Source organism: Sarcophilus harrisii, chromosome 3 (genome assembly GCF_902635505.1).
Source record: "Sarcophilus harrisii chromosome 3, mSarHar1.11, whole genome shotgun sequence".
NCBI lineage: Eukaryota > Metazoa > Chordata > Mammalia > Dasyuromorphia > Dasyuridae > Sarcophilus > Sarcophilus harrisii.
In genome coordinates, this window is record NC_045428.1 from 576,454,258 (window position 1) to 576,481,410 (window position 27,153).

The following is a 27,153-nucleotide window of genomic DNA, read 5'->3' on the forward strand; positions in this document are numbered from 1 at the left end:
TAAAACTTAAGAGCTATATAGATATAGATATATGTAAAAGTATATACACACACACACACGTGTGTGTGTGTGTGTGTGTTTGTATGAATGAATCCTGTGATGCAAAATATAACCATGTAGAATAATCATTGAAATGTTCTCTGAAGACATCTTTTACACTGAGCATTTGGATCTTTGTCAAAGACTAATTGTTTAACTTAACCATGTTTTATACTTGTATATTGTCTTTGTACATAATATTTATATATTTCTATATTATTTGTACTCAAAAGAGACATAAGAACTCCCACACTGGAAAGGTTATGACTTAACATTCATTAACATTAACATTGTGGCCTCTATTTTTACAGTCAGAAGTCAGTTGAATGAAATCTTAGGTGGATCAACAAGATCCAGAAACCACCAACAGATCTCTGAAGGTGCTGGGGAGGTTCCCTTGCCCTGCAGTACTCTTAGCAGAAGGAAGTTAGGTTTTAGGGAAGTGATACTATCTCAGCCTCATTCTCTCCACATCTCATACTTGTGCCTGGCTTCCTCCATTCCCGCTCCCGTTGCTGCCTCCACTGCTACCGCCTCCAACACCCTGTTTGTGCTGCTGGGATCCCGTCATCTCAGCCATCCTCCTTTCCATCTGCTCCAGCCTCTCCAGGATGGACATCCTGAACTGGTTATCTAGGACAAAATGAAAAAAAGCACAAGATTATGTCCCTGAAAAAAAGATTTTACTAATTGACTCTGGATAAACATGGCTTTTTGAGAGATTGCCATCAAAAAATTCTAAGTTTATGACAGTTGCTGTTTTCCCCTTCTCCAATGTGAGGGTCAGATTTTCTGACCATATGTTGTTACCTACAGACCACAGAACAGTTCTTAGATAAAGGGGAGCTTAATGCCATGAATGGCCTTTTGTAGGAATTTTGGTCAGCTAATTTTCAGGCTGCTGAATGAATTACCCCCAGAGCTGTTTCCATTGAAGGCTGAGGTGTTTAGAAAGACATGGAAAATGAGCCTTTGGCAGATGAGAAGAAAGCTAATGTGATATACATATTATCACAGAAGTTGAGGTAACAATCTTGATCAAAAGGAGCAGAGCCTGGAGAGCCATTTTTAGCTGAACAAAGTGAGCTTCATCAAAGGCTACTTGTCCCGTCCCATGGCTCTGACACCTCGATTGGGCCATCTGGGCAGATGGAAGACCATGCAGAAGAGTTTCATAGAGTGTAGAGAATTAACTGCCTAAGCCTCTCGAGTCCTTCTAACTCATAACATTTGGTTTTTATGAAGACAAGTTTTGTTTTTTATTTAAGGAACTAGCAGAGCCTTCTCAATCTATGAGGTAGGACTTTGGGCCTCTGATGTGTGTGTATAAGCAGCTTTGCCCAGGAGAAACATTTGTTGAACTCATTTTAAAAAGGCATTTATTTACATGTAGTAAAAAATGATATTGAATTTGATCTTTATTTCTTTTTTTTTAATTTAAAAATTTTAAATCTTTGTAATTTCATTCGTGTCATAACTCCTAGATGAGGAAATGCCCTCTATCAATGCAAATCAACATCTTCAGTCTTAAAGAGTTGCTTTGGGAAGAGGAGAGGTTTATTGACTTGTTATAGCCAATACATATCAGAGGTGGAACTTAAGTGCTGGCCATCTGAGCTTCAAGGCAATCCTTCTACATTACGCCCGTTGTTTCTCTCACACTGTGTAGCAGGGACACAGAGCTTCAGTCAATACTATAATAGTAACAGTAATGACAATAATAATAATAATAGTAATAGTAGTAGTAGCTAGAGTTATATAACATTTTAAGGTTTACAAAATATTTTACAAATTCTTCATTTTATATTCAGAGCAACTTTCGGAAGTAGGCCTTATTATTCTATTTTAGAGATGAGGAAATTGAGGCAGACAGAGGTGAAGTGCCTCTGCCAGGATCACACCTGCTAATAAGTTTCTTAGGCTAAATGCCAGAGTATTAAAGGAATCACAACAACTAATTTTCTCTTATTAAAGAATTGAAAAAAGCCCCTCATTCTTGAGTATATTAACATATCTGGTGTGAACATAAGCCTAGCTTCTCAATATTATTTCTAACATGTAATTTGTTTGGAACTGTATTGGAGGATTTTTAAATTCTTCAGATGAGTGATCTTTGTACTTTTTCTTTTAGAATAGATCTTTCTCTCTTTTTTTATTAAAGCTTTTTATTTTCAAAACATATGCATGTATAATTTTTTAACATTAACTCTTGCAAAATCCTTGTATTTCAATTCCCTCCCTTCCCACACCCCTCCCCTAGATGACAAATAATTCAATATATGTTAAATATAGTAAAATATATGTTAAATCCAATATATGTACAGATTTTCATACAGTTATCTTGCTGCACAAGGAAAATCAAATCAAAAAGGAAAAAAATGAGAAAATAAAATGCAACCAAAAACAATAAAAAGAGTAAGAATGCTATGCTGTGGTCCACACTCAGAAACTTCAGTCCTCTCTCTGGGTATAGATGGCTCTCTTCATCACAAGATCATTGGAACTGGCCTCAATCATCTCATTATTGAAAAAAGCCATGTCCATCAGAATTGATCATTGTACAGTCTTCTTGTTGCTACATATAATGATCTCCTGGTTCTGCTCATTTCACTCAACATTAGTTAATGCCTCTCCAAGCCTCTAAAATCATTCTACTGGTCATCTCTTACAAAATAATAATATTCCATAACATTCATATACTATAACTTATTCAGCCATTCCCCAATTGATGGGCATCCATTCAGTTTCCAGTTTTTTGCCATTCTAAAAAGGGCTGCCCCAAACATTTCTGCACATGGGGTTCCTTTTCCCCTTTTTATGATCTCTTTGAAATACAGCTCAGTAGAAACACTGATGGATTAAAGATGTGCAGAGTCTAATAACCCTTTGGGCATAAGAACAGATCTTTTTCCAAACTACAGGTGACTTTTAGTCTCTGATAGACAAATGATTTCTCCCATGAATTCTTAATTTGGCCTCCCCTACACTTATTTGCTGACCACTGCCATCTGATTATCCTGCCAATAGATCAAATTCACTGTATCCAAAAAACAGTCACCAACTTTCTTCTGAAACTTATTCTATTCTCAGCTTCCCTATTTCTTTTGACAACACTATCATTTTCCCAGTCACCCAGGCTCAATATGCCAGGGTCATTCTTGATTCTTTCCTCTCACTCACCCCCAACAGTCCATCAGTTGACATTTTCTGCCTCCATACCTTTATATATGCTTTTGCTAAGTGTTGGAATTAACTCTTTCCCTCATGTTCTCCTGTTCGATATTATCTCCATTAAAAATAATTGATATATAGTGACATATGTGTGTATATATATATATACACACACATCTATACACACACACACACATAAACATAGCTTGAAGTTCTGCAAAGCTCATTTTATAACTATGATCATTGGATCCTCATAATAACCCTGTGAGGTTGATACTACAGGTATTATCCCCATTCTATAAATGAGAAAACTGAGGCTCCAAGTGGTGACCTTATTTATCAGTAGTCACAGAGTCAAGCATAAAAAATGGGATTTGAATCCAAACCTCCCTGCATCCAAGTCCATTGCTCTTCCTACTATTCGATCCTGCCTCTCATCATTCTTTTTGTCAATGGCTCAGGTGTCACTTTTGATCAATTAGAGAAGACCCTTTCTGCTTTCAACCTCTCAGGCCACTTAGTTTAGCATCTTCCATGCTCTTAATCGTTATTTATGTTCTACTTGTAAGTTTCTTGAGGATGTGAATTATGCCAGTTTTCATCATAGTATCCCTGCTATCCAGCACAGGGCATTGTATATAGTAGTTACTTAATAAATTTTTTGCATTAGAAAGAACTTTGAGAAAGAGGAGCGTTATGAGATTCTGTGTTTCCTTCATTTTTTCCATGGAGTCTTTCATGATAATACATTCTAAAATGAATGAATAATCAATTTTACATGGCTGTTAGGGGTGTCCATGCTATTTCACATAATATCAGTTATTCCTATAATGCTTTAAAGTTTACAAAGTGCTTCCTCCCTCCCACCTGTCATGTTCCTGTGAGAAAGGCAGGAGATATTTTATTGTGTTCTCATAGACTCTTTGTAAAATGATGCTAATAATTACTTACAGTGCTTACTTCCTAGGGTTATGATGGGAAAGTACTGTATAAATGGTATTGATAATCATTGTCTTCATTTTGTAGCTTTTTTGAGGTTCCATGAGGTGGAGGAATTTACCCAGGCTTACGCTGTTAGACAATGTCAGAACCAAGGAGGACTGTGGCACAAAAAAATAGGAGCAACTGATAGAATTTATGAATAGAAAGCTAAAACAGGGCTGGAATGTACAAGACTTTAAAATCAATCAACCAATCAATCAATCAATAAGCATTTATTAAGTGCCCACCTATGTTCCAGGTACTGTGCTAAATGCTATCAATACAAAAAAAGGCAGAAGACAGTAACCCAGAATCTAATGGGGAAAAAACATGTGAATAAATCCATAAAAACAACTATGTACATACACGGGGTGGCCCACAGACTAATCTTGTTGTCATGTGCCAAACACACTGATCATACTGTTATAATAGCTAATGCTTTTAAAGGGTTTTAAAGTTGGCAAAGCGGTTTACATGTATTAACTCATTTGATCCTTACATCACTCCTTTGGAGAGAGAGGCCATTATCATTATCCCCATTTTTACCGACGAAGAAACTGAGGCTGACCGTGCTTACTGTGAACTCTATGATGCACTGGGGATACAAAGAAAGGCAAAGGAACACTACTTACAAACTCCAGTTGGTATACACTTCCTCAGGTAGTTCACGTTGTAATGGGGGAGACAACATACAAAGTTATACAAAGGATATGGGGTAAAGGAGAGGGCCAGTGACCTAGAGGCTGCACAGCAAACAAGAGTCCATTAGCGAACACGTTCCTGGAGAGCAGGACCTGACTTACCCATCAATTAGCAAAGCTCGGGACAAGCAGGTACTTAATACATGCCCACTGATTAGATTGATTGTCTGAGGGAGGGGGCGGGATTCAAATTCAGGTTTTCTTGACTCCAAATGCGCCCGTGCCGACCTGTCTCTCTTTGCTATCAGGCAGCGAGTGAATCTGAACAAAGACTGAGGAGGAGAGTGTTAATTTTCCATCCAGGAACGGGATGAACAATGCCAGGCTGGCGGGCGGCTTTGGGAGATTTCAGACCGGAAACCGCCTTGTTTGGTTCTCATCAGCAAAGTCTAAAGGAAGGGCTCCTCTAAGCTGTCTTGTGCCTCACCTTTCAGATACCATTTGGATTTAGTTTTGCTTCCCTTAGAACGGTTAGAAACTCTTAGCTCTTCCCCGCGGGGGCAGGGAGAGACCCCCATTTCCCTCTGTCCCTCCCCTGCGCACGCTCTCCCGGCGTGAGGGGGCTTCTAGGCTGAGAGAACCCTGCATTTACTCTCGGGCCTGCCTGCAAATCTCCCTTCCGCCCAATCCGAGTTTCCACAAGGACTGCGCTTGTTTCCGATCTCTCCGGTCCCCCGCGCTGGGGATGAACCTTGTATGACATGGGATGGAAAACCCGAAGCCGGCTTGCGCGGCCATGTTTGCCTGGCCAGGCTTTGTTCTAGCAGCGAGTGCTGCAGTGTGGTGCAGTGCGGGGCCGAACCTCCCCGCCCCCGCCCCCGCCCGCGGCCCCATCGCCAGGCTGATCACGCACGCGGCGCAGACTGACGGCTCCCGGCCCCTTCCCACTGGGCGCCCGTGTCAAAACACTCCAATGTCGATAGCGCTCTCCTTCTGGAAAGGAAGCCCGCGTTTGCCGCAGAGGTTAATGGTTTTCCTGTCTGCATGTTTAACACCATTCCCCATTGCCGTACAGTCAGCGCTTTCCTATTATTAAGCTGCTCAGAAGCAATTATTTGCCTCTTAACAAAACGATATCGTGCTTAACAGCATCTCTGAGCCTCTTGATTCCAAAATGGGAAAGCAGTGACAATTAAAATGAGAAAACATTTATAAATACAAATGGAACGACTGAGCAGGCCCCTCGGAGCATCCTGCAATGGCTGCTCGGATGGTCTGTGTTGATCATTAATCAGTCTTATTCTTTCAAATTCCAACTTTCTTCTCTGAAATAATCATTTATATAGCAAGATCAGGCACCTGCTCCCTTGCTAATAAAAGGCACATTTAATTGCCTGAAAGGATTATTTTCCCATTACTGACAATTTGATTCTTAAGGAGACAATTTTATTTGGTACTATGTCCTTACCGTGAGAATAAAACTTGACCATAAAGTATTTGTTAAATTCACAATAATTTATGTCTCCCTTTAAAAATGTGTTAATCACCTGTGAAGATAACCGAAAAAAAAAAAATCCAGATGTAGCAGGCTATTTGTAGTTATTACTGATCAACTGCAGCAAAATTACAAAGTGCATTTTAAAGATTTTTGCTGATAATGGTCAGTCACTCTTGTCATCGCAGTCCCTTGAACACAGGATTAAATATGGCAGAACTTGAAGCATAATATATGGTTTGAAGTTGCCGATGGATCGGGCTTCAGTGCTTCCCCTTCTTGCTGTTGTCTAAACAAAGGAAGTGCCGACTCGGCAGCGGGAGATTCCAAGCCAAAGGTTTCCAACACAGCCCCACAACAGGTTTGCCGCAGTAGTCTAGCTGGTCTCGTCTTTAGTGAAGGCATGAACAGGGACAAAGGCTCGAGTACTTAATGCGTTTCTAGGGCCACACACAGGATCAAGGCGGAGCTAAAAGCTAAGACCCAGCGAGTCTGTATGATGCTTAACAAAGAGAGTCAGCGGCTCTGCTTGGCTCCTTCTGAACAGCTTTTGGAGCTTCCTGTACATTTCTTCTAAAAGCAGCAAGGTAGCTCAAGTACTAAGCACTGTGCATGTAAAACGGAAGTTACTGCTTTATTGAAAAATGCTAAATTTGCATCTTTTTATAATAAAGGATAGAAAGTGGATTATAGGTGAAAGAACAGATAATCATGATAAATTCTTTTCCTACAACCCATATTGGCTTCCTATAGATTTCTGATCGATAGTAATAACAATTATGGTTTTTTTCCCCACATAAACATCACCTGACTAGTCAATTTGCCTTTAAAAAATTGGAATTTCAAAAAATAAAAAACAAAAAATTTGGAATTTCTAATCATTTTTGCAAAAGTACATGTCGCCCACAAAAATTATATTGAAAGGATGTTTGTTCTATCATAAAATTGCCAGTGCAAAGGTCAACATACAAAGTTCATAAAAGCTTATACCCACGTTCCCATGTTAAAACTAGAAGATCTGTATGAGGGAGAGACTACAACAAAGAATGGATTTCCATGACCAAGGGATTTGTCATCAAGTGGCCAGCCAAATTTTGGAATGACACCATTGCCTTAGAATTCATGTTGCAGATCATTTAAAAGGCAATGAAGAGACACATGATGTGACGATGTGACTGAGTAGGCTGAAACATGAACAAAAAATTACACAGGAAAAGCAAATAGTGTAAAGCATGTCTGTCATATGAGAGCTGATCGTCAGGAAATGAAGGTGGGTCAGTCACAAAGCAAGAGCAAGGGATCCCCCCTAGACACCCTACATGCTCCAAAGTTTTCAGGACATCGCCACTGAAATCTAGAACAAATGAGAGAGACGCCTGTGAGGGTTTCCATTCTCCCAGATCGCCAAGATTTTAATTCCTCAAAGAAACAGCTGTACCTAAAGACCATGCATCTGTGTGCCCCATGTAGGCCTAGAGAGAGTGCCCCACTCAAAGTCATATCAGGGCAGACCCATGGCAAGAACTCAAATCTGTTTTGTTTTTCTTCATCTCAGCTGATTTTAATAACATTTAACTTAGTAACTGTTATTAGTCCATAGACCAGAGTGGGTTTACTATCATTCTTCTCATAACCATCTTATCCAGCCTATTACAACCATTGATGCTTTCCTATGATTTATCTATTTCCTTTGCTTCCATATTTGCACTGTTATCCCATTAAGTTCTTTGAGACACCTCTCTGTGACAGTTCTACATTCACACAAAGATGCAATACTTTCTAAAATAAGGCCTATGGTATTTGAATCTCAAAATCAAAATATTTTATGTACATACGTTTCCCACCATCCTGGTAAATGATAAATCTAAGATGGTCAGGGATGGTAGCAGTCTGGGGAATATAAAGGACATTCACAAAACATTTCCCAAAGAAAAGATCCCTATATTGCTCAGTGGTTTCTAGACACCTTCTGGACAAAACACATTCCTGCTGCTGAACTTAAAGCATAAAGTAAGAGTGGTCTCAAGGATCCTTTTACTTCCTCTAAGTTGTCAGTGTGTTAACAGTAAAGATGTACCTGATGATCTGAGCTACCCCTCATTCACTCACACCATACCCTGCTTCTATGGGAAGGTTTTGTTGCCTCCCCATCTTCACCTTTTCCTTTCAGACATTTAGCTTAGATGGTGACCTGTGTTGACTTTTGTCATCACCACTCTTCTGGTTGCTTTTTCTACTTTTCCTCCTCCGTGCTGCTACTCAGTATTCCATTTAAGGAGCTAGTCAGCTTATGGAGGAAAAACAGCATGCTGTAGTTGAGGGACCCCGGGATGAATCTGGAGTCAAAGTCCAATTGCAGCTGTTACTGAGCCTTTGGTCACTTTGGTCAAGCTATGGACCTTGTTTAGACTTTGGTTTCCTCACATTTCAAATGAAGAGGTGGTGGGACTGGAAGAACTAAGGTTACAGAGGCATCTACATTTTATGACTGCTTATGCAATTGCACTAATATGGAAACCTCTCATAGACTCTCCACAAGATATATCATCATCACTTTAGAAATACTCTAATATCCTCCTTGGCTGGCCCTTCAAAAGCCATCCCATGACTACTCCTTGCATATACACTAACATTTCTCTTCCCAACTAAAAGTGTCCCTGGAAATCTATTCTTGACCTCCAACTTTCCTGCCAAAGGAACACACCCACGTGCACCATGCCATAAAAGATAGGGACAACTTTCCCCATAAAGACAGTATTTTTCTCCACAAACATAAGTGAATTAGCTTTTATACACACAAAGCAAAGAGATTCTGACAGAAGTTTGCCCTACTTGCTGGGGCCACCTCCTTTCAACACATCAGGCAACAATATGTTTAATGTACAAATAACTTGAACAGTTTATGTTTCTATAATGCTTTAAGATTTGCAAAGCATTTTACATACATTATGTAATTTCCTACTTACAACAATCCTGTGAGGGAGGTGCTGTTGTTATTCCCATTTATAGATGGGACTCAAAGAAGTCAAGAAACCTGTTCAAAATCACACAAATAGAAAGCATCTGATATCAGAATCAAACCTATGTTTTTTTCTTGAATTCCATGTCTCTCCCTCTATTTGGATATTATATGGTTTATTTTCATGCTCATGATGTTCATTGATAACTGGCAAAATTCTGGTATGCTCTCTCTTCAGATCACTAATGTTAGACCTTTCCATTTATGATTCCTGTATTGGAGGATGACATCTATAAAGAGGGGACCATGAAGTGAATGTATACTCAATAATGTCCTACCTTGAAATCTGTGCAAATTGGTGGCAAAAGTCATGCTATCTTATGCAAAAATAGTGTTAAAAAAAAGGAAATCACAATATTTTAGTGAATTAAAAAAAGGAGATCCCATTGATCTAATTTCTATAAGGCTTCCAATGGCTCAACATAAAAACCTCTTAACATGCTGAAAAAAGGATCAGTGATTAACCTCTTGTTGAAGATACTCAGTCTATCAGAAACATGAAAATCCTCTATTGACCACAACCACAACAACATGGGAAATTTCATTAGACAGTTAATTACAAACCTAAACAATCATGTTCATATATGTGCACATATATAATAAGATAAATCCTGTGAGCTTTCAGAAGACAAAAAATTACTGAAATATGTCCCCAAACCTACAACAGTAAAATAAATAGTCTAACATTTTTATATACTAACATCAAATATTTAATTTCATCTCTTCTCTAGCTGCTCCCTAGAGCCTTGTGGCATGGGGGAAAAAGCCTAAGGGAGAGCTGAGTTTGTATCTCAGCTTTTTTTTTTTCTCCCATCTGTAGGGCTTAGTGTGGAATGTGGCACGCAAAGCTTTTTCATTCATTCAGCTATATGACCATTTAACCTCTCAGCCTCAGTTTCTTCATCTGAATATAGTTGGGGATTTGACTGGAATACTTCCTAAAGAAGCTGGACATGCACTGAGGCCCATTCCAGATGACAGGCTTCTAGTTATCCATTCTTTTAACAAGGGGGCAAAAAAAATCCCACCAGAAGGGGCCCAGGTGTTTGCCCAGCTCTGTGGGAAGTACCCCTGCCCAATCCTCTCCTACAGTAGAGAATGAGGATGTTAATAATATTTACACAACCTGTCTTAAAGGGTAGTTGTGATAGATGCTGTGTATACCTTCAGGAGCCATAGAAATACGAGTTTTATTATTATTGTTATAAAGTTATGACCCACTATGGTCCAAAGACTGATTTGAATACACTTAGTATCAAAATCATCAGGGTATGTTAATAAAGGTGAAGAGAAAACTTTAAATAAAATTTTATTTAAAAATTTATAGTCATCAGGAATTTTCTTGCAAGCTTCTAGAAAATTAGTTCTAAAGAACAATGAGCACTGGAATATAATTTAATGAAAGTGAAAAGTTGTGTTGTTGAAACAGAATTAATGTGATCCAGCAACACTTTAAGTGGCACTCTTTGTTGGGAGCTGTCATAACCTGAAACCCCAGGCTTTTGTCAGAATCTTAAATTTCACAGCTGAATGGATCTTTTGTTGCTAGTACATTGGCAAATTCCAAAGAGCTTTATATACTGTTTTCTATAAACTTAATTTAATTGTTTTTAACCACTAAATTAACTTATAGAATCAGCTTTCTTTTGAGTATTATTTTAAGTTAACCAGCCAGCATAAACCCCTTCCCCCCAAAAGGACTAAATCTATTTGTCCATTTTAATGCACAAGATGTGTTCCACTTCCTGCTCTGAGTCCTCCTCCATCTCTTCCTTAGCAGGTGCATGTCAGGAGAAAAGATAGAATGAATTTGTATAAATGTCCTCCTCTCTATTCTTTATTCTCATCAGAAAAGAAATGAAACAAGAGGAGGAAAGGGGCTGAGACAAGAAGAAAGGGGGAAAGGAGAAAGTGTATTCACGAGTCACTCCTGGGTAAACAGAGACCCCTAGTGAATTTTTAGCAGACCTGAGACATCTAAGAGAAATATTTCATCACACAATGATTTTTGATCCTAAGGGTAAATTAATGATAATTGTCAAAGTCTCAAAAATTAATTTTATTGACCTCTTTAATTTCATTAAAAATGTATTTATATGGTTTGCTTGAGCACACCAGATAACTTTCAGCACCTAAATAACTTGACCTACCCTTTATAAATGATAATCCTGTCAGTTTCTCCCTTTTTGTGCTACCATCTTTGATAGCACAGATATACTCTATGCCATGATGACTTTTAGGGCTATACATTTAGAGTGGTCAAGGACATAGGAAGTTTTCAAGATCCTCATCATAACATCCTTATGTTATGATGAGGAAACTGAAGTACAGAGAGGTTAAATGATCTGTCCAAAACTATATAGATCTTATTTCACAACTGACTCTCAAATGGTACTGTGATCACTTCACTATGCTGTATTCATGAATTCAGCGGACAATAAGAATATGTACCAATTCTAAAGAGTAAATAAATGAGAGAGGGATCCTGGGAACTACTGGAATTTATTACATCACTAGGTGACTCAGCCAGATTGGGGCTTTAAGTAAGAAAGTTTAGTAACTAAACTGGCAAGGAGAGAGACTTGAGGCCAGGAGACCAACCAAAGGGCTAGGGCCCCAGAACCTGCACCAGGGCAGCAGCTCTGTAACGGAAAGAGGGGTATGTCCAAGATGGGACTGACGTCAAGCTGACAACACTTGGCAACAGCAGAAAATCACATTGCAGTTTTAAGCCTGGTAACCAAGAGGATTGTGGTACGGACAGAGCCGTTGCAAGTCACAGCATCACCTCCCTGATGTCATGTCCTCTTTGACAATGAAGGACAAACAATAAGAGGAGAGTAATAGGAAAGCTCATAAGAGGGCAGGGTTTTGGGGTGGGGAAAATTAAGTTCTACTTTGAACATGTTTTCAGAGAAGCAGAGGAACTAGAAACCAAATTGTATTCGCTGGATAATGGAGGAAAGCAGGGGAGCTCCAGAAAAAATATATTCTCGTGCTTCATTGACTAGACTAAAGCATTTGACTGTGTGGACCACAACAAAATGTAGCCAGTTCTACCAGATCATCTTACTTGTCTCCTGAGGAACCTGTATTTGGGCCAAGAAACAACTGTTAGGACTGAACATGGAACAACTGGTTTAAGATTGGAAAAGCATATGACAAGGTTGTGAATACTGTCACCTTATTTAACTTATATGCACAGCACATTATGCAAAATGCCAGGCTGGCTAAATCAAAAGCTGGAATTAAAGTTGCTGGAGAAAGATCAACAATCTCAGATATGCAGACAATACTACTCTGATGGCAGAAAGTGAAGAAGAATCAAGAAGCTTCTTGATGAGGTTAAAAGAGGAGAGTGGAAAAGCTGACTTGAAGCTTAATATAAAAAAAAACTAAGATCTTGGCAACTGATCCCATTACTTCTTAACAAATAGGAGAAGAAAGGTCAGTGTCAGATTTTATATTCTTGGGTTCAAAGATCACTGCAAATGGCAATTGCCACCATGAAATTAAAAGACCTTGCTCCTTGGAAGGAAAGCTATGGAAAATCTAGATAACATATTAAAAAGCTGAGATATCCTCGTGCCAACTAAGGTCCTATAGTCAAAGCCATGGTTTTTCCAGTAGCAATTTATGCCATGAGAGTTGGACTATAAGCTGAGTACCACAGAATCAACTCTTTGAATTATAGGGCTGGAGAAGACTTCTGAGAGTCCCTTGGACAGTAAGGAGATCAAATCAGTCAATAATTAAAAATATTAATTCAGACTTTGCATGGGAAGGTCAGATATTGAAACAGAAGCTTAAATACTTTGGTCACATAATGAGAAGGCAGGATGGAATGGAGAAGACTCTAATGTTAGGGGAAAATGAAAGCAAAAGGAAAAGGGGATGGAAGAGAATGAGATGGTTATCCTGGAAATAATGAACATGAACTTGGACAGACTTCAAGAGATAGTAGAAGATAGAGGGGCCTGATGTGCTAGGATCCATGGGGTTATAAAGAGTACTGAATGAACAATAACAGCAAAACCTAAAACAACATTTGCACATGTTGAGTTTGAGGTGTCTATGGGACATCCTTTTTAAAATATCCAAGAGAAAATAATGCAACCCATCTTCTATAAAGGATATTGCCTAAAAAGTTTCTCCCTTTTGTAATATTGCCTTCCATTTTTATAGTATGTATATATTTTTATTTTTGTAGTATGCATAGTATTTTCTTTTATCATCTTTTTGTTATTGCTTCATTTGCATAGTACATATAGTATATTTGTAGTATTTCTGTAGTACATATAGTATAGATATGAAACTAGAGATCAAGAGAGGGGTTAGAATTAAATAGATTGGGGAATCATTTGCAGAAAGAAGATAACTGAACTTCTGGAACCTGATGAAACCATCAAGTGAGATCCTCTAGCCAATGGACCCCTTCCCTCTCAAGGTTTAGAACTTAATTGTTAAGGCTACAGTGAGCAATATCACAAATGACCATATCAGATAGTATCCTATGCCAGAACCTCTGCTAGAAATAAGTTTATTTTATAAGTATAGTGAATCTTAGTATTTGCTGTAGTGACCCAGAAGGATATTAGTGATCTACAGTGGACTTTAGGTGGGTTATACACAATTAGCAATTAGATCATCTATTTTAATGGCAAAATAGAGTATTCAGAATGACCAAAACCCATTGGAGCAGCCTTGAAAAGCACATGAGAAAGCTTCAAGGACTTTCCCGGCTGGGTTCCATTTCCTATCAGCCCAGGTACAAAATGTTGTAACCACAGTATGTCTTTGTGGAAATTTGACAGAAAGGCTCTGAGGAAAATTTGATTTCTCCACAGACATGAATTTGAATTTCATATTAATGTAACGAGACCTTTTTTTTTCATCTACTGAGCATTACATGAAAAATACATTTTTCCAAAGTCTTTTTTAATTTTTATTTTCCCCCTATCCTCCTGCTTACTTATTTGGAATACACATGACAGACGCTACATCTTTATTAAAGGAATGTGTATTATTAGTTACAAAAAATGTTTAACACCTCATTCACTTGTGTTTTTTTGTTTTTTAAACGCTTTTCAAAAAATGTGCTGATGGAACTGTTCCCTGGATCAGCAACAATAAATGCATACAGAATTGGATATTCAAAAATTAGTTGCTTTGTTTTGTTTGTCAAGGCATGGACCCTGCCTCCTATCCAATAGCTAATACCATCACAAATGACCTAAACTGATCTAATTCATGTCTTAGCAATGTCTTTATTGCCAGAGAATGAGGAAAATCTTGGCCTTGGCAGGTAAATGAATGAGGGAATGAGTGATCGTCAAATACCATCTGCTATTTTAAAACACGTTTATTTGTAGCTCAAGTGCATATGTGCCCTCCTGTTGCTATTTGGATTGGGAATGAGGGGCCATCTCTCATTCCATTTACAGCCTTTGGCTACACTGGCAGGAAGAGCTGATGTAGCAAAAAATGGCATGGTTCAAACTATTTCTGTTAGAAACTGTAATTGCTGCTTGGGACATTTCTTGACATTTTTAGGAAGTTCAGAGAAAAAGCCTGGTAAAGTCACAATTCCCTCCTGGAACAGATGGAGCTGCTGGAGAACACATTAAGCCAATTAGAAAGTGGCCACTGCTTTTCTCCTTGAAGTCCTTCAGGTTGTCTGAGTGCAGGGCCAAGGGCAAGAGCCAGGCTGAGCTAAGGAACAAGCTGTACCACTCTGATCTTTCCAAAGCAACTGCTAAATTTAACTATACAAAACCTGTCATAGTCTACTTTTTAAACTCCTCAACTCTTTGTGACAAAACTCTTTAATCGCCAGAAATGAGTTCTTGCACTTTCACTAGCAGAAATATGGGCTCTCCCTTCTTGGACCACACACTGATGTCCAGTCTGCTACATATGTCACAGATCTGGCATCCTGGATGCCTCACTGCAAGGGAAATGGTAAATACTGCAAGGTGCTGTTGGTTAAACACCATACGAAATGTTACACCTTTAGCATGTATGGAATCTCATAAAAAGGTCCAGGAAGACACAATGGAAACATTGAGAGCCTACAGATGTCTCACCAGACTAATGCAGGCTAAAGACTGCAGCTAGGTCTGGTGGTTTGGAACCAGGATTCCATCAGAATAGGGAATTCTGGTTAAAAACCGGGAAACTAGAATGCACGTTAGAAATTGTTATATAATTTTATAGTCAGAGGGTATTGCTTGAAATTAAGTGAATTACTACCTAGGGTCACCAGCCAGTATGTTTCAGGACTTGAACCCAGACCCTAACTTGGGGGCTTGCTCTAAAATCACTGTCATCCTACCCATAAAGGACACAATAACTTCAAAATAGCAGATGATTGTAACAGGTGATAATGAGACACCTCCCCACACACAAATAAGGCATTAAAAAAACTTTATAAAAATGTGTAAATATAATGTATATTGAAAAGAGTAAAGTGAAGATGAGGGTTTGAATAACATGGCACACATAAGGAGAAAGAACAAATGAAGCAGGGAAATATTGGAAAGACTGCTATGAACAGGCAAATGCTAAAACATCTGGAAAACATAAAGACATTTATAATTAAACTTTAACAGATATTCTGTAGGATAATGAGGTCTTTGGTTAATATGTGAAATGATTTAAATTTTTTTGGAGGGTCAAATTAGAATATTAATGTAATCACTTTTTAGACTGGTTTTGTCAGCATCTAGTACAATGTCTTGTATATTATATAGATGCTTAATAAATGTTGAATTCAGAGAGATATTAGTTCATTGATCTTATATAGTAAAATTCAAGAAAAGTTATCTGGAGAAAAGAAAATAGCTTCTATAGAAGAACGGAAAAAAAAAACCCAGGTCCAAGAAGGTATCTGAGAGACAAAAGGGAAGGGAAAGAAAGTTATATAGGACAAAACATTTATATCCATCTCTTATTTGTATTCTTGAATTGTTGATAGCAATTGTTTTTATGTCCCAGATTTTATTGGGGCCATATCACATTCAGATTAGAGCATAAGATAAGGTAATATTTGATTTAGCAGATAAGTTCTCAAAATATAAAATGCAGGACTGGCTAAAGTGGGAACATTGAGATTACTTTCAAGAATTTGCTACATTCAAAGTCACGCTAAAACTTAATAAAAATAGGGATGTCTAGATTTTTTAGTCACATTTCTCTAATTGTAATCATGGCAGCTGAATCCTATATCAGAACCCCTTTGCCCAATTCCATCATATGGATTCTTCTGATGACAAGACAATTGCTATGATTTTGAGAAGCCCCTGAACAACTGTAATCATCTTGCAGAACATCAGATTTAGACACAGAGAAATACGGCTATTTTCATCCAAACTGGGCTGAAATGGTTAGAGTTAAATTTTTAGGATGATAGTTGATTAATTCCCTAATAACTTGTAAACTTATAAAAAGATTAGTAGTCTATTTTCCTTCTTTAAATACAAAACAATAACATAGTAGTAAGGATCCCCTCCCCAGAAATCAATTAAAAATAAATTAGTGATGCAGATTTGTGTGTCTGAAGTGTGACTATGAAGTAAAAAAGTGGTTTAAAAAATAAACAAGAATTTCTATGGAAAAAATCACTGGACTAAGATTCAGTTGTCTTGAATTTCATTCTTAGCTTTGCCACATGTTAATGTATGTGATCTCGAGCTGGTCACTTAATCTCTAGGAATCTCACTTCTCTCAATTGTAAAATGAAGTTGTTGAAGTAATTGCTCCATAAGGTCCAGTTTTAAATTATATGATTTATAGACATAAATGGGTTTGTCTTTTTTTTTTTTTTTTTTGCTTTTTGCTTTGTCTTAGATCATGATTGCTATTCCTATCCTTTTTACTTCACCTGAAGTGTAACAGATTATGCTCCAGCCCCTTAAACTCTATGTGTGTCTTCCTATTTCAGTGTATTTTTTGTAAGCAACATATTATTGGATTCTGGTTTGTAATTCACTTTGTTATCCTATTTTGATTTATGGATGAATTTGTCCCACTCACATTTATGATTGCTAATTATGGATGTCCTTCCATTCTATTCATCCTCCCCCTCACCCCTGTCTCCTCCTCAAAAGTTTATTTTGCTTCTAACTACTGTTTTCCTTTATTTATCTTCCCTCTTATCAACCCTTCCCATTCCTAATTTCCTACTGAGTAAGAGGAATTTTTATATCCAACTTCTTGTATATATTTATCTATACCCAGGTACATGTACACATATATATGTAGATATACATATGCATATATGTATATATGTGTGTATATATATATATATATGTATATACACACATATGTGGGATATATAGATATCTCTATCTGACATAGAACCAGTTCAAATGAGAGGGAGGTTCAAGAGTTACTCACTCTCTCCCAGTTTCCCTTCCATTATAAAAATTCTGTGTGCCTCTTTTATAAAAAATACTTTCTCCCATTCTTTTTCTCCCTTTCTCTTTCATCCAGCATGTCCCTCTTTCTCACTTTTCCATTTTTCTTTTGAAATCAGTCCAACATAATAGACTTACCCCCAAGCTCTTTGTTTGAGCTGACTTCTAATTTCATTGATGATTACAAAGTTCCTAGGAGTTACATTATTATTTTTCCATTTAGGAATGTAAACAGTTTAACCTTAAGTCCCTTATGATTTCTCCTTAATGCTTATCCTTTTATTTATCTTTGGAGTCTTATGTTTGGGTGTCAAAATTTCTACTCAACTAGTCTTTTCATCATCTTTTCATTAGAAATTACTAAAAGTCTTCTATTCAATTAAATTTTTATTTTCACCCTGTGGGTTTATATTCAAGGTTTGCTGAATAGGTGGCTATTGGTGGTAATGCTGGCTCCTTTGCCTCTTGGCATATCATGTTCCAAGCCCTCTGATCCTTCACAGTATTTGCTGTTAAATCTTATGTGATCTTGACTATGGCTCTATGACGTTTGAATTAATTTTTTTTCCAGGATGCTTGCAATATTTTCTCCTTGACCCCTGGGAGCTCTGTAATTTGACTACAGTATTCTTGGGCATTTTCATTTTGGCATCTCTTTCAGGAAGTTTTCACTGGATTCTTTCTTTGTTCTGTTGTTTGAGTTCTACTTTGTTCTCATTTCCTCATTGAAAATCATAACCAGGCTTTTAAAAAAAGTTATGACTTTTAGGTAGTCAAATGATTCTTAAATTATTTCTCCCTGATCTATTTCTGAGTCAATTGTTTTTTCAATGACATATTTCTATTTTTTCAGCCTTGAATTTGTTTGTATTATTTCTTGATGTCCCATGGAATCATTAGTTTCCACTTGACCATTTCTAATTTTCAGGGTTATTTTCTTTAATGAGGTTTTGTGTCTCTTTTGCTATTTGACCAATTCTGATTTTTGAGGAGTTATTTTATTCACTTTTTTGGGGGGCATTTTTTTTACCAGATTGTTAATTCACTTTTCATGATGTTTTTATATTGTTTACATTTCTTTTCCCATTTTTTCCTCTACTCTTATTTGATTTTAACATAATTTTTTTGTTCTTTTAAGAAATCTTTTACTTTAGCTCTTCTGCGAATTCTTGTTAGTCTTGCGGCCAATTTGGATTTTTCCTTTGAGGCTTTGCTTGTAGATGTTTTCAAGTCACTGCCTTCTGAGTTTGTGCCTTGTGCTTTCTTATTACCATAGTAGCTTTTTATGGTCAGATTCTTGGTTGTTGTTTACTTGTTTTCTCAGCATATTTCTTGATTTTGGACTTTATATTAGAGTGATGATCTGCTCATCTCTGGAGGTGAGAGCAGCTAGGTGGCTCAGCAGATAGAGTGCCAGACCTGGAATTAGGAAGACTTCTCTTCCAGAGTTCACATCTGGTTTCAGACACTTTTAGTTGTGGTGACTCTGGGCAAGTCACTTCACCCTGTTTGCCTCAGCTTCCCTATTTGTAAAATGACTGAAGAGGAAAATGGCAAATCACTCTAGCACCTTTGCCAAGAAAACCCCAAATTGGGTCTTGAAGAGTTGGACAGGACTGAAATCTCTGAACAACAACAACCGCAACAAACATCTCTGGAGGTAGAATGAGCAATTCTGATTCTCTGACTTTCCGAATGCATTCACAGTTACTGCTGGAGACTTGTCACTTTTTGGAGCTTCTGTAATTTGGGGAGAGCTCTGGTCACTACCTTCTTGGTCTGGTTCTTCCGTGACAGCATCTTCTTCAGAACTGTGATCTGGAAGGAGGTAATGGGTGATGGAACCATCACACGGCACCTCTTCCTCCAGCTAGGGAGAACACAGGGATGCCCTGGAATCTCACTCTTCGGTCTCCTACCCATCCTTGGATGCTGGGTACTGGATGATCTTGCTGCTGTCGCCACCTTAAAAGTCTCTAGTCAAAACCTCTTCTGCCTTGCCAGCCCCCACCCGTGTCTTTAGACCCTTCTTTCTGTCATGAGTTGTCCTGTGACAGAAAAAGGATTTGCTGTGACCTGTGGTGGTAGTGGTGCTCTTACTCAAAATTCAGTTTGAGATGCTTTAAAATGTGTTGTCATAATTTAGCAAAAATGCTCACTTTCTTTGGCCAGTCTGCTTCTTCTCCCCTTCTCCCCAGATCCAAGTGTTGGTCCTTTAAAGCATTCTCCTTGGAGGAATAAATCTACTCTCATGACACTGCCATTTCTCAATGCATTTTTTGTTAAGTTTTCTTTTGGAAGCATTACCAGAGCTAGTCAGAGAGGTCAAAAAAACAATCCTCTTACTTTAGAATGAATTATTTTTGGTCAAATGACATTTCCATATTTGATCCTCTGATCTATACAGTAGTCTTGCCTACAAATGGTTTGGGGTTGTTTCTAACAAATTAAAGCCATTTTTAAAGGATGAAGAGTTTTTACTATTAATGATGTTCAAGATTATGCCTCTGCTTCTTTAGTCAATTGCAAATGAGAACTTCTAAAAATGTTTTTTTTTTTCTTTAAAGCTAGCACATCTTTTGAAATATGTGCATAGCACTCAAAGGTGATGGTGCTCTCACTTGGATGCATATTTTTGGATATATTAGAGTCAGTTCTCGTATAAGTCGCACTATCTTGTAGTTTACATATCAGACAACTATGAATCTATTAAAATTCTAATAGAGTGGAGTGTTAGTTAGGGTAGAGTGTCATGTAGACAGAGTTATTTTGAAATTATTAATTGATTTATGATTTTAATTTAAGCCAAAAGTTTCAGGTGCCCCAGAGGACAAAGGAGAATAGTATGGTAGCTATTAGCAAATTATAGCACATTTCTGGGTTGTCTGTTATGTGACTATGGTAGATATGTAAGACTAGAGAAGGAGAGGGGTCAGACACGTATGGGAAAGTGACAAAAGCTGGTGTTAGTATTCTTTCTAAAGTTCTAAGAACAAAATACAGACTTCTAGATGTGATCTGACCAGGGCAGCCCCTCTTTTTTCTTAGTTCATAATAGACTCATTCTTTTTTTAGCATACCATTTACTAAAATCTCTAGCTATGTTTTCCACAAATTAAATTTCTGTTCATTAGTTAGTGAACAAACATTTGTCAAATGCCTACTATGTGCTAATGTGCTTGGTGTTGGGGATAGAAAGACCACCTGAAACATGCCTTTCCTTTAAGGCTTATAACTTAGGGAAGTACAACATGGCTTCATGTAAATACATATAAAATATACATATATGCGCATATATATTTATAATATGTTCAAATTGTATTTAAATTTATGCAGTTCTCTAAAGGAACTAGCCTGTACTTCCCTTTCTATTTGTATTTGGTTCTAGCTCATGGTCCATTTGAAGAAACTGTTCAAAATATAGGTTGTCTATCTAACATCAAACCATATTATTAGACAATAGGCATTCTTCACAGATTTGCCTTTTTTCCTTTATAGCTGATTAGGATGAATTCTTTTGAGTGACTGTGAATCTAATTTTGCAAGGATCTGGAACTTGATACAGTCTGTACAAAGTTACCTACAAACTAGAGAGATTGTCTAGATAGTAGGAGTCCAAGCTGAGGCCTCCTGGTGGCCTGAGACCCACAGTCCTCCTGATACAGCCCAAACCAGGTTAAAATGTATTTGGAAATTACTGAACAAAAATAAAAATACAATAAAGCAAAGATAATATCAATATGTAGTTTTCTGAGTCAATATATCCCCTGTAGGAGTCCTCCTACATGGTTCAGCGACCCCCTTTTTAATCTGAGTTGTTTAACACCACTCATCTAGAAAACCTTATTGTTCCTCTCCACTTTGAACTATACACCCGACCTCCTGCGTGACTGGCAAACAACTGTGGCAGACATATTTTAGGACTTCTTCAATATTAGGGAGCAGAAGTCATAAAAAATTTATACTGGTTTCTCAACAGTAATTTATATTAAGTATAGGAGGATTATGGAAAATATAACTTTAAATATTAAGTATTAATATTAAAATAATAGGGTAGTGAGGCTCAGATGGAGGGCATTTACATTTCCTTCTTTTTTATGGGTTTTTTTTGGCTTGTTATTATTTTCACTATTCACTTTTTCAAATGTCCTTGATCATATTTGGGGACAAATATACTGTGATAGAATAAAGCTGAGAGTTGACAAAAAGAAAAGAACTAGATTCATTAAAAAAAAATCCTCATGTACTTCAAATATGATAATGTTCATTTATCCCACACAAATGGCTAACCTCACTTATAAAATGCCCTAAATAACCCTTGCAGACCTTGGATCTCATGGAACAGGGTTTAAAAAAAAAAAAAAAAAGGAACAAATTTCCAGCTACTTTAAGAGGAAAAGAAGAAGGCTACATTGGAACTGAAATATGAGAAGCATTCAAGGGAAGGTAAAGGGATATTATATTACTTGAAACTCTACTATAGCCTTTCAGTTATGCAACTTTCTAAGGTAAGATAACAATTAGTGATGGTTTTCAAAGAAAGGTAGTAGGATCTGTGCATTGTAAGCAATGATAGCTGATGATTTCCTCCATATTTTCTATTTGTTACATGTGAATTATTCAATTTATAATGATCCTCCATGGTGGCAATTGTTATGGTACCTTTCACATTAAACTCTGATATGGAAAGGATAGCTGGGCTATATTAGCATTAGCATCTGGAGTAAGAGGGCAGAGAGGAAGGAGTAAGAATATGAGAAACAAAGTATTTCTTCTAATAAAATATACCATGGTACCTTAAAAGCAAGTGCAACAATAATTCTGATTTCTATCTCTGCTGTAATTCCTGTTTATAACAGATGCTCTTTGTACTGGGGTGTGAGTGGCTTTTTTGGAGGCTTTGATTGACAAAGCCTGGGCTTGAGATACAAGCCCTTGATGAGAGCATCTTCAGTGAACGCCTTCCTTATCCATTATTTAAAGGGTTGTTTGGTGGCAATGCTGTGATCCTGGAGTTAATTGTAGGGCCACCATCTGCAGAGAAGCTCCCAACTGTTTTGCTAACATGTGAGAGTCACAGTGTAGGAGATTTCAGTGGCGTTTCTTTTCTCAAAAATGGATCTTGTACTTGGTCATTTTAGTTCTGGAACTGAATTTTCAACACTGAAATTGTTTCAGCATAGTGTGAAATTGTTTTCTTTTTAGAACAAGGGTGGGGAACCTTTTTTCTGCCAATAACCGTTTGGATATTTATAGTATCATTCATGGGCCATACAAAATTATCAACTTAAAAAGTCAAGCAATGGAAGGTTGCTGTACCTAGTTTTCAACTCATCATCACCTGTGGTTGTCTTGGTAGGGCCAGACCAAATAATTTTGTGGGCCTTATATGGCCCACTGACTAAATATTTCCCAACCCTGCTTTAAAGCTAGAATCCAGGGGAATAAAAGAAGGGAAGTTATGCCCAAGTCCAAACTTGATGAAATATAAAAAATAAATATGGTGGTATTAATACTATAAAGTTATATAAGTTAATATTATTATATAAATTAATTAATGGGCTTTCATGACATCCTAGATATAAAATATTAGACTAGACATCCTAGATACAAAATATTAGACTATCAAGTTATACCATTATAAATTATAAACCTTGTTCAGTTAAGAATCACATTTGTCTAAAGGTGGATTAAGAGCTATTACTTTAGCTAACAATAGCTGTATCTCTCTTACCACTTGGAATTTCTAAAAATCCTTTTGGTATTCTGGGACTCCCTAGGAGTAGTATGACCCAATCATGGTGGAATGAGTTGTCTCTAGCCCTTTACTCTTCATTCCCAATTCTGGGAGTACTTCCTGAAATACCAGGAACCTTTCTGTGCTTTTCTGTTTCCTTTTTTTGTTCTCTCTTCAGAGCTTCTAGCTTCAAAAAAAGGCTCAGGAGAACACCAGACACCCGGAAGCACTAGTGGCCTTATTTATTTATCTGTTTTTAAAGATCTCCCACCATCTACAGTAAAGTGATCTGGCAAAGAGCTTCTTAATTTTACTCCAAAAACTTTAGGCAGGAAGTCAGGAGAGCCATGACCCAGCTCAGATTCAACTCTGTTAACTGACTGCTATTACCAATGAACTCAGGCAAGCTTCCCTACCGGGAAAGTGAGGGGATTGGACTAGATCATTTATAATAAATAATTTTTAAACTTTAATATGCTATGATTCTTAGTTCTGAAATTAAATCAGACATGATAAAAGACCATCAATCTCAAAAGTTTTTGCAACTATTTCTGAATATCTTTCAAATCTCCATAACAGCCTTCATCAATTTTCTTATCCTCCTCTTTCCGAAAGCATTAGCATTATAAATAAACTATTTCTTATTCGACTTTGTTTTGCTCTTTTGGTTAATTACCAGCATTGTGGTATTTGCTACTCTTCTTCATTGAGGAGATATGTATTTTGCTATGGGTTAAATTGATTTCTGTGGGCTAGCCCACCATTAATGATATTGTTTTTGTTGGAAAATAAATCAAACAATTGATTTATAGCCAAACTTGAAATATAACAGAGTATACACTAGGGAACTTCCAATATTTCATACCAATGGCTTCCTGATAGAGAAAACTGTCAGGGCTATTGATCCTGGTCAGAGAGAAGGGAACTGATTATTTCAAGAGGAAAAAATAAGAGGACATTTTCATGAATTTCCAGTTCATCTAAAATCAAATTTTTTATATTATGAGCTTGAATCAAATTTTCTCAAATAAGATTTGGGAATTTTGTTATCATCCAATTCCGTATCTTGAAGACTGGACTCAGCTTTGTTTTTACTTTCTCTAATGAGGCGATTGGGGTTAAGTGACTTGCCCAAGGTCACAGAGCTAGAAGTATTAAGTGTCTGAGGCCGGATTTGAACTCAGATTCCCCTGACTCTAGGCACCACCTGGCACTGACAGTGTAGCTGGCAGTGTCACACCTGGAGGCTCCTGGGTTTTGTGGCTCTAAGAGGATTTTAGGGAACAGAAAGCATCTCTGAGGCTTCATAAAGAGTCCTCTATTGTGGACCAACCTGGTGAAATCGAGACACATCTGTGCTGAGGTCATTCCAGGGAGATCCTGCTCTTCCCACATCCTCCTTCCCTCCTGGATCCCAAAAGGAAGTAGTCTGCCTTGCCAAGGCATCCTTGGTCCCATCCCCTCCTTTCTTCTCTAGCAGATCCCCACTCTCTAATCTTCAATTTCTCCCTAACTACTGGCTCTTTTCCTACTGCCTACAAACACCCCCACATCTGCATCCTTAAAAACCCTCCCTTGCTTCTATGGCTCCTGAAATGTAGCATTGTGTTTCTCTCCTCCCCTTCATGGCTAAAGTCCTGGAGGAAGCTGTCTAACTGGAAGCCTCTCCTCCTATTCAAGCCTAGGCAGTTTGGCTTTCAGCTTCATCATTCAACTGAAATTCCCCTCTCCATAGTTACTAAGGTTTACTCGAATGACCTATTCTCAATCCTCAATCTTCTTGACCTCCTGAAGCTTTTGACCCTTGCTCCTGGAGACTCTTTGTGGCAAGTCTCTCTCCTGATTCTCTCCTTCTCTGTCTGTCTCTTCTCAGTTTCCTTCATTAACTACTGGTATATATCCCAAGGCCAGTCCTGAGCCTTTTTTCCACTTCACTTGATGACCTCATCAGTTCCCAGAGGTTCAGTTATCATTTCTGTGCTGATGATTCCCAGATCTATAGATCCAGATCTAGTTTCTCCTAACTTACAGACTCAGACCACCAATTGTCTTTTGGACATCTCTAAATTGTTAATAGGTATCATTAATTTAACGCGTCAAATAGAACTTTTTCCTCCCTTTCAATTCCTACTTTCTTCGGAGCTTCTCTATTTTTTGAGAACACTTCCATCTTCCCTATTACTTTGGCTTACAGGTGTCCTACTTAATTCCTTAATCTTAGCTCCTCACAAAATCCAGTGTCTGCCAAAACTAGTCATTTTTATGTTCCCAACTTTTTTTTTTTTTTTTTTTTTTTTGCCATGCCCTCTTCTCTCCTATCTACAACTTTAGTTCCAGCCATCACCTCCTCTTGCCTGGAATAGTGCAAGAGTGTTCTAGCTGGGCTCCCCACCTCAAGTCTTTTTCCAGTTCAACCCATCCTCAAGTCAGCTGCCAAGTTGATTTTCTGAAACATAGGTCTAACCATGTACCCTCCATCCCAGTGAGTTTCAGTGTCTCCTTGTTACCTCCAGGATTAAGCAGAAACTATTTGATTTGACATTTAAAGCTTTCTGTAATCTTATCCCTTCCTACCTTTCTAGATTTACCTTACCCCACTTTACTCTTTCAATCATCCAGTTAAAATGGCCTACTTCCAAGTCCTCAAACACAATACCCCATCTCCTATCTCTGCTTCTGCACTGGCTGTCCTTTATTCCTGGAATGCTCTGGTCCCCTCACTCTCCCCACTGCTTTTTAGTTTCCCAGGATTCTTCTCAGACTCACTGAAAATCCCACCTACTTCCCATCAATTGGGAAATGGCTAAACAAGCTGTGGTACATGATTGAAATGGATTTTTGCTATAAGAAATGACAAGCAAGATGATTTCAGAGAAACCTGGAAAGGCTTACATGAACTGATGGGTAGTGAAGTGAATAAAAACCAGAACTTTATACACAGTAACAATATTGTTTGATGAAGATCTGTGAATGACTTAGCTACTCTCAGCAATACAGTGATCCAAGATAATCCCAAAGGATTAATGATGAGGCATACTATCCACTCTCAAAGAAAGAACTGATTTTGTTTGAATACAGACTGAAACTTGCTATTTTTCCACTTTCCTTTTTTTTTTTTTTTTTGAGTCTTCTAGAAAATGACTTATGTTTTACATAATTGCACATGTATATATCATCTTAGGGAGAGGAGAAAGGGATAGAATTTGGAATTCTAAACTTTAAATTGAAAAAAAAATTCCACCTACTTGCTACAGTTCTTTCTCAGCCCCTTCAGCTATTAATACCTTCTCCTTTCAGATTGTTTTCTATCTAAGCTGTCTATATCTTTTATGGATCCAGTTATTTACATGTTGCCTCCTCCATTAAAACAGAAAGGGAGGGCCAGAACTGTATTTTTGACTTTCTTTGTACCCTCAGGGCTTAGCCCAGAGCTTATATATAGCAAGGGCTTAAATACTTGTAGACTGACTAGAGGGGTTTATTTTCTAGATGGATAACCTGAAGTCCAGAGAGGCTGATTAACTTCCTTACAGATAGATAAGGATTTAGAATTGGAAGGGCTCAACCAGAAAGATTATTTGCCTAGCCAATCTCGTAGAGTTGCTTTCAGAGTCAAATGAGACAGAGGGCGGTGGGTGTGTGTACAGAGACGG

The 27,153-nt window shown here is 37.7% G+C and overlaps 1 protein-coding gene across 1 annotated transcript in view; it reads right to left on the reverse strand.

Annotated features, from left to right (window-relative positions):
* Positions 1-27,153, reverse strand: part of CAMTA1 (calmodulin binding transcription activator 1) — a 694,264-nt gene that overhangs the window by 35,834 nt on the left and 631,277 nt on the right. The window contains 1 exon segment of the mRNA XM_031961560.1: positions 521-672. Within this exon segment, the coding sequence (XP_031817420.1) occupies positions 521-672 (152 nt within the window).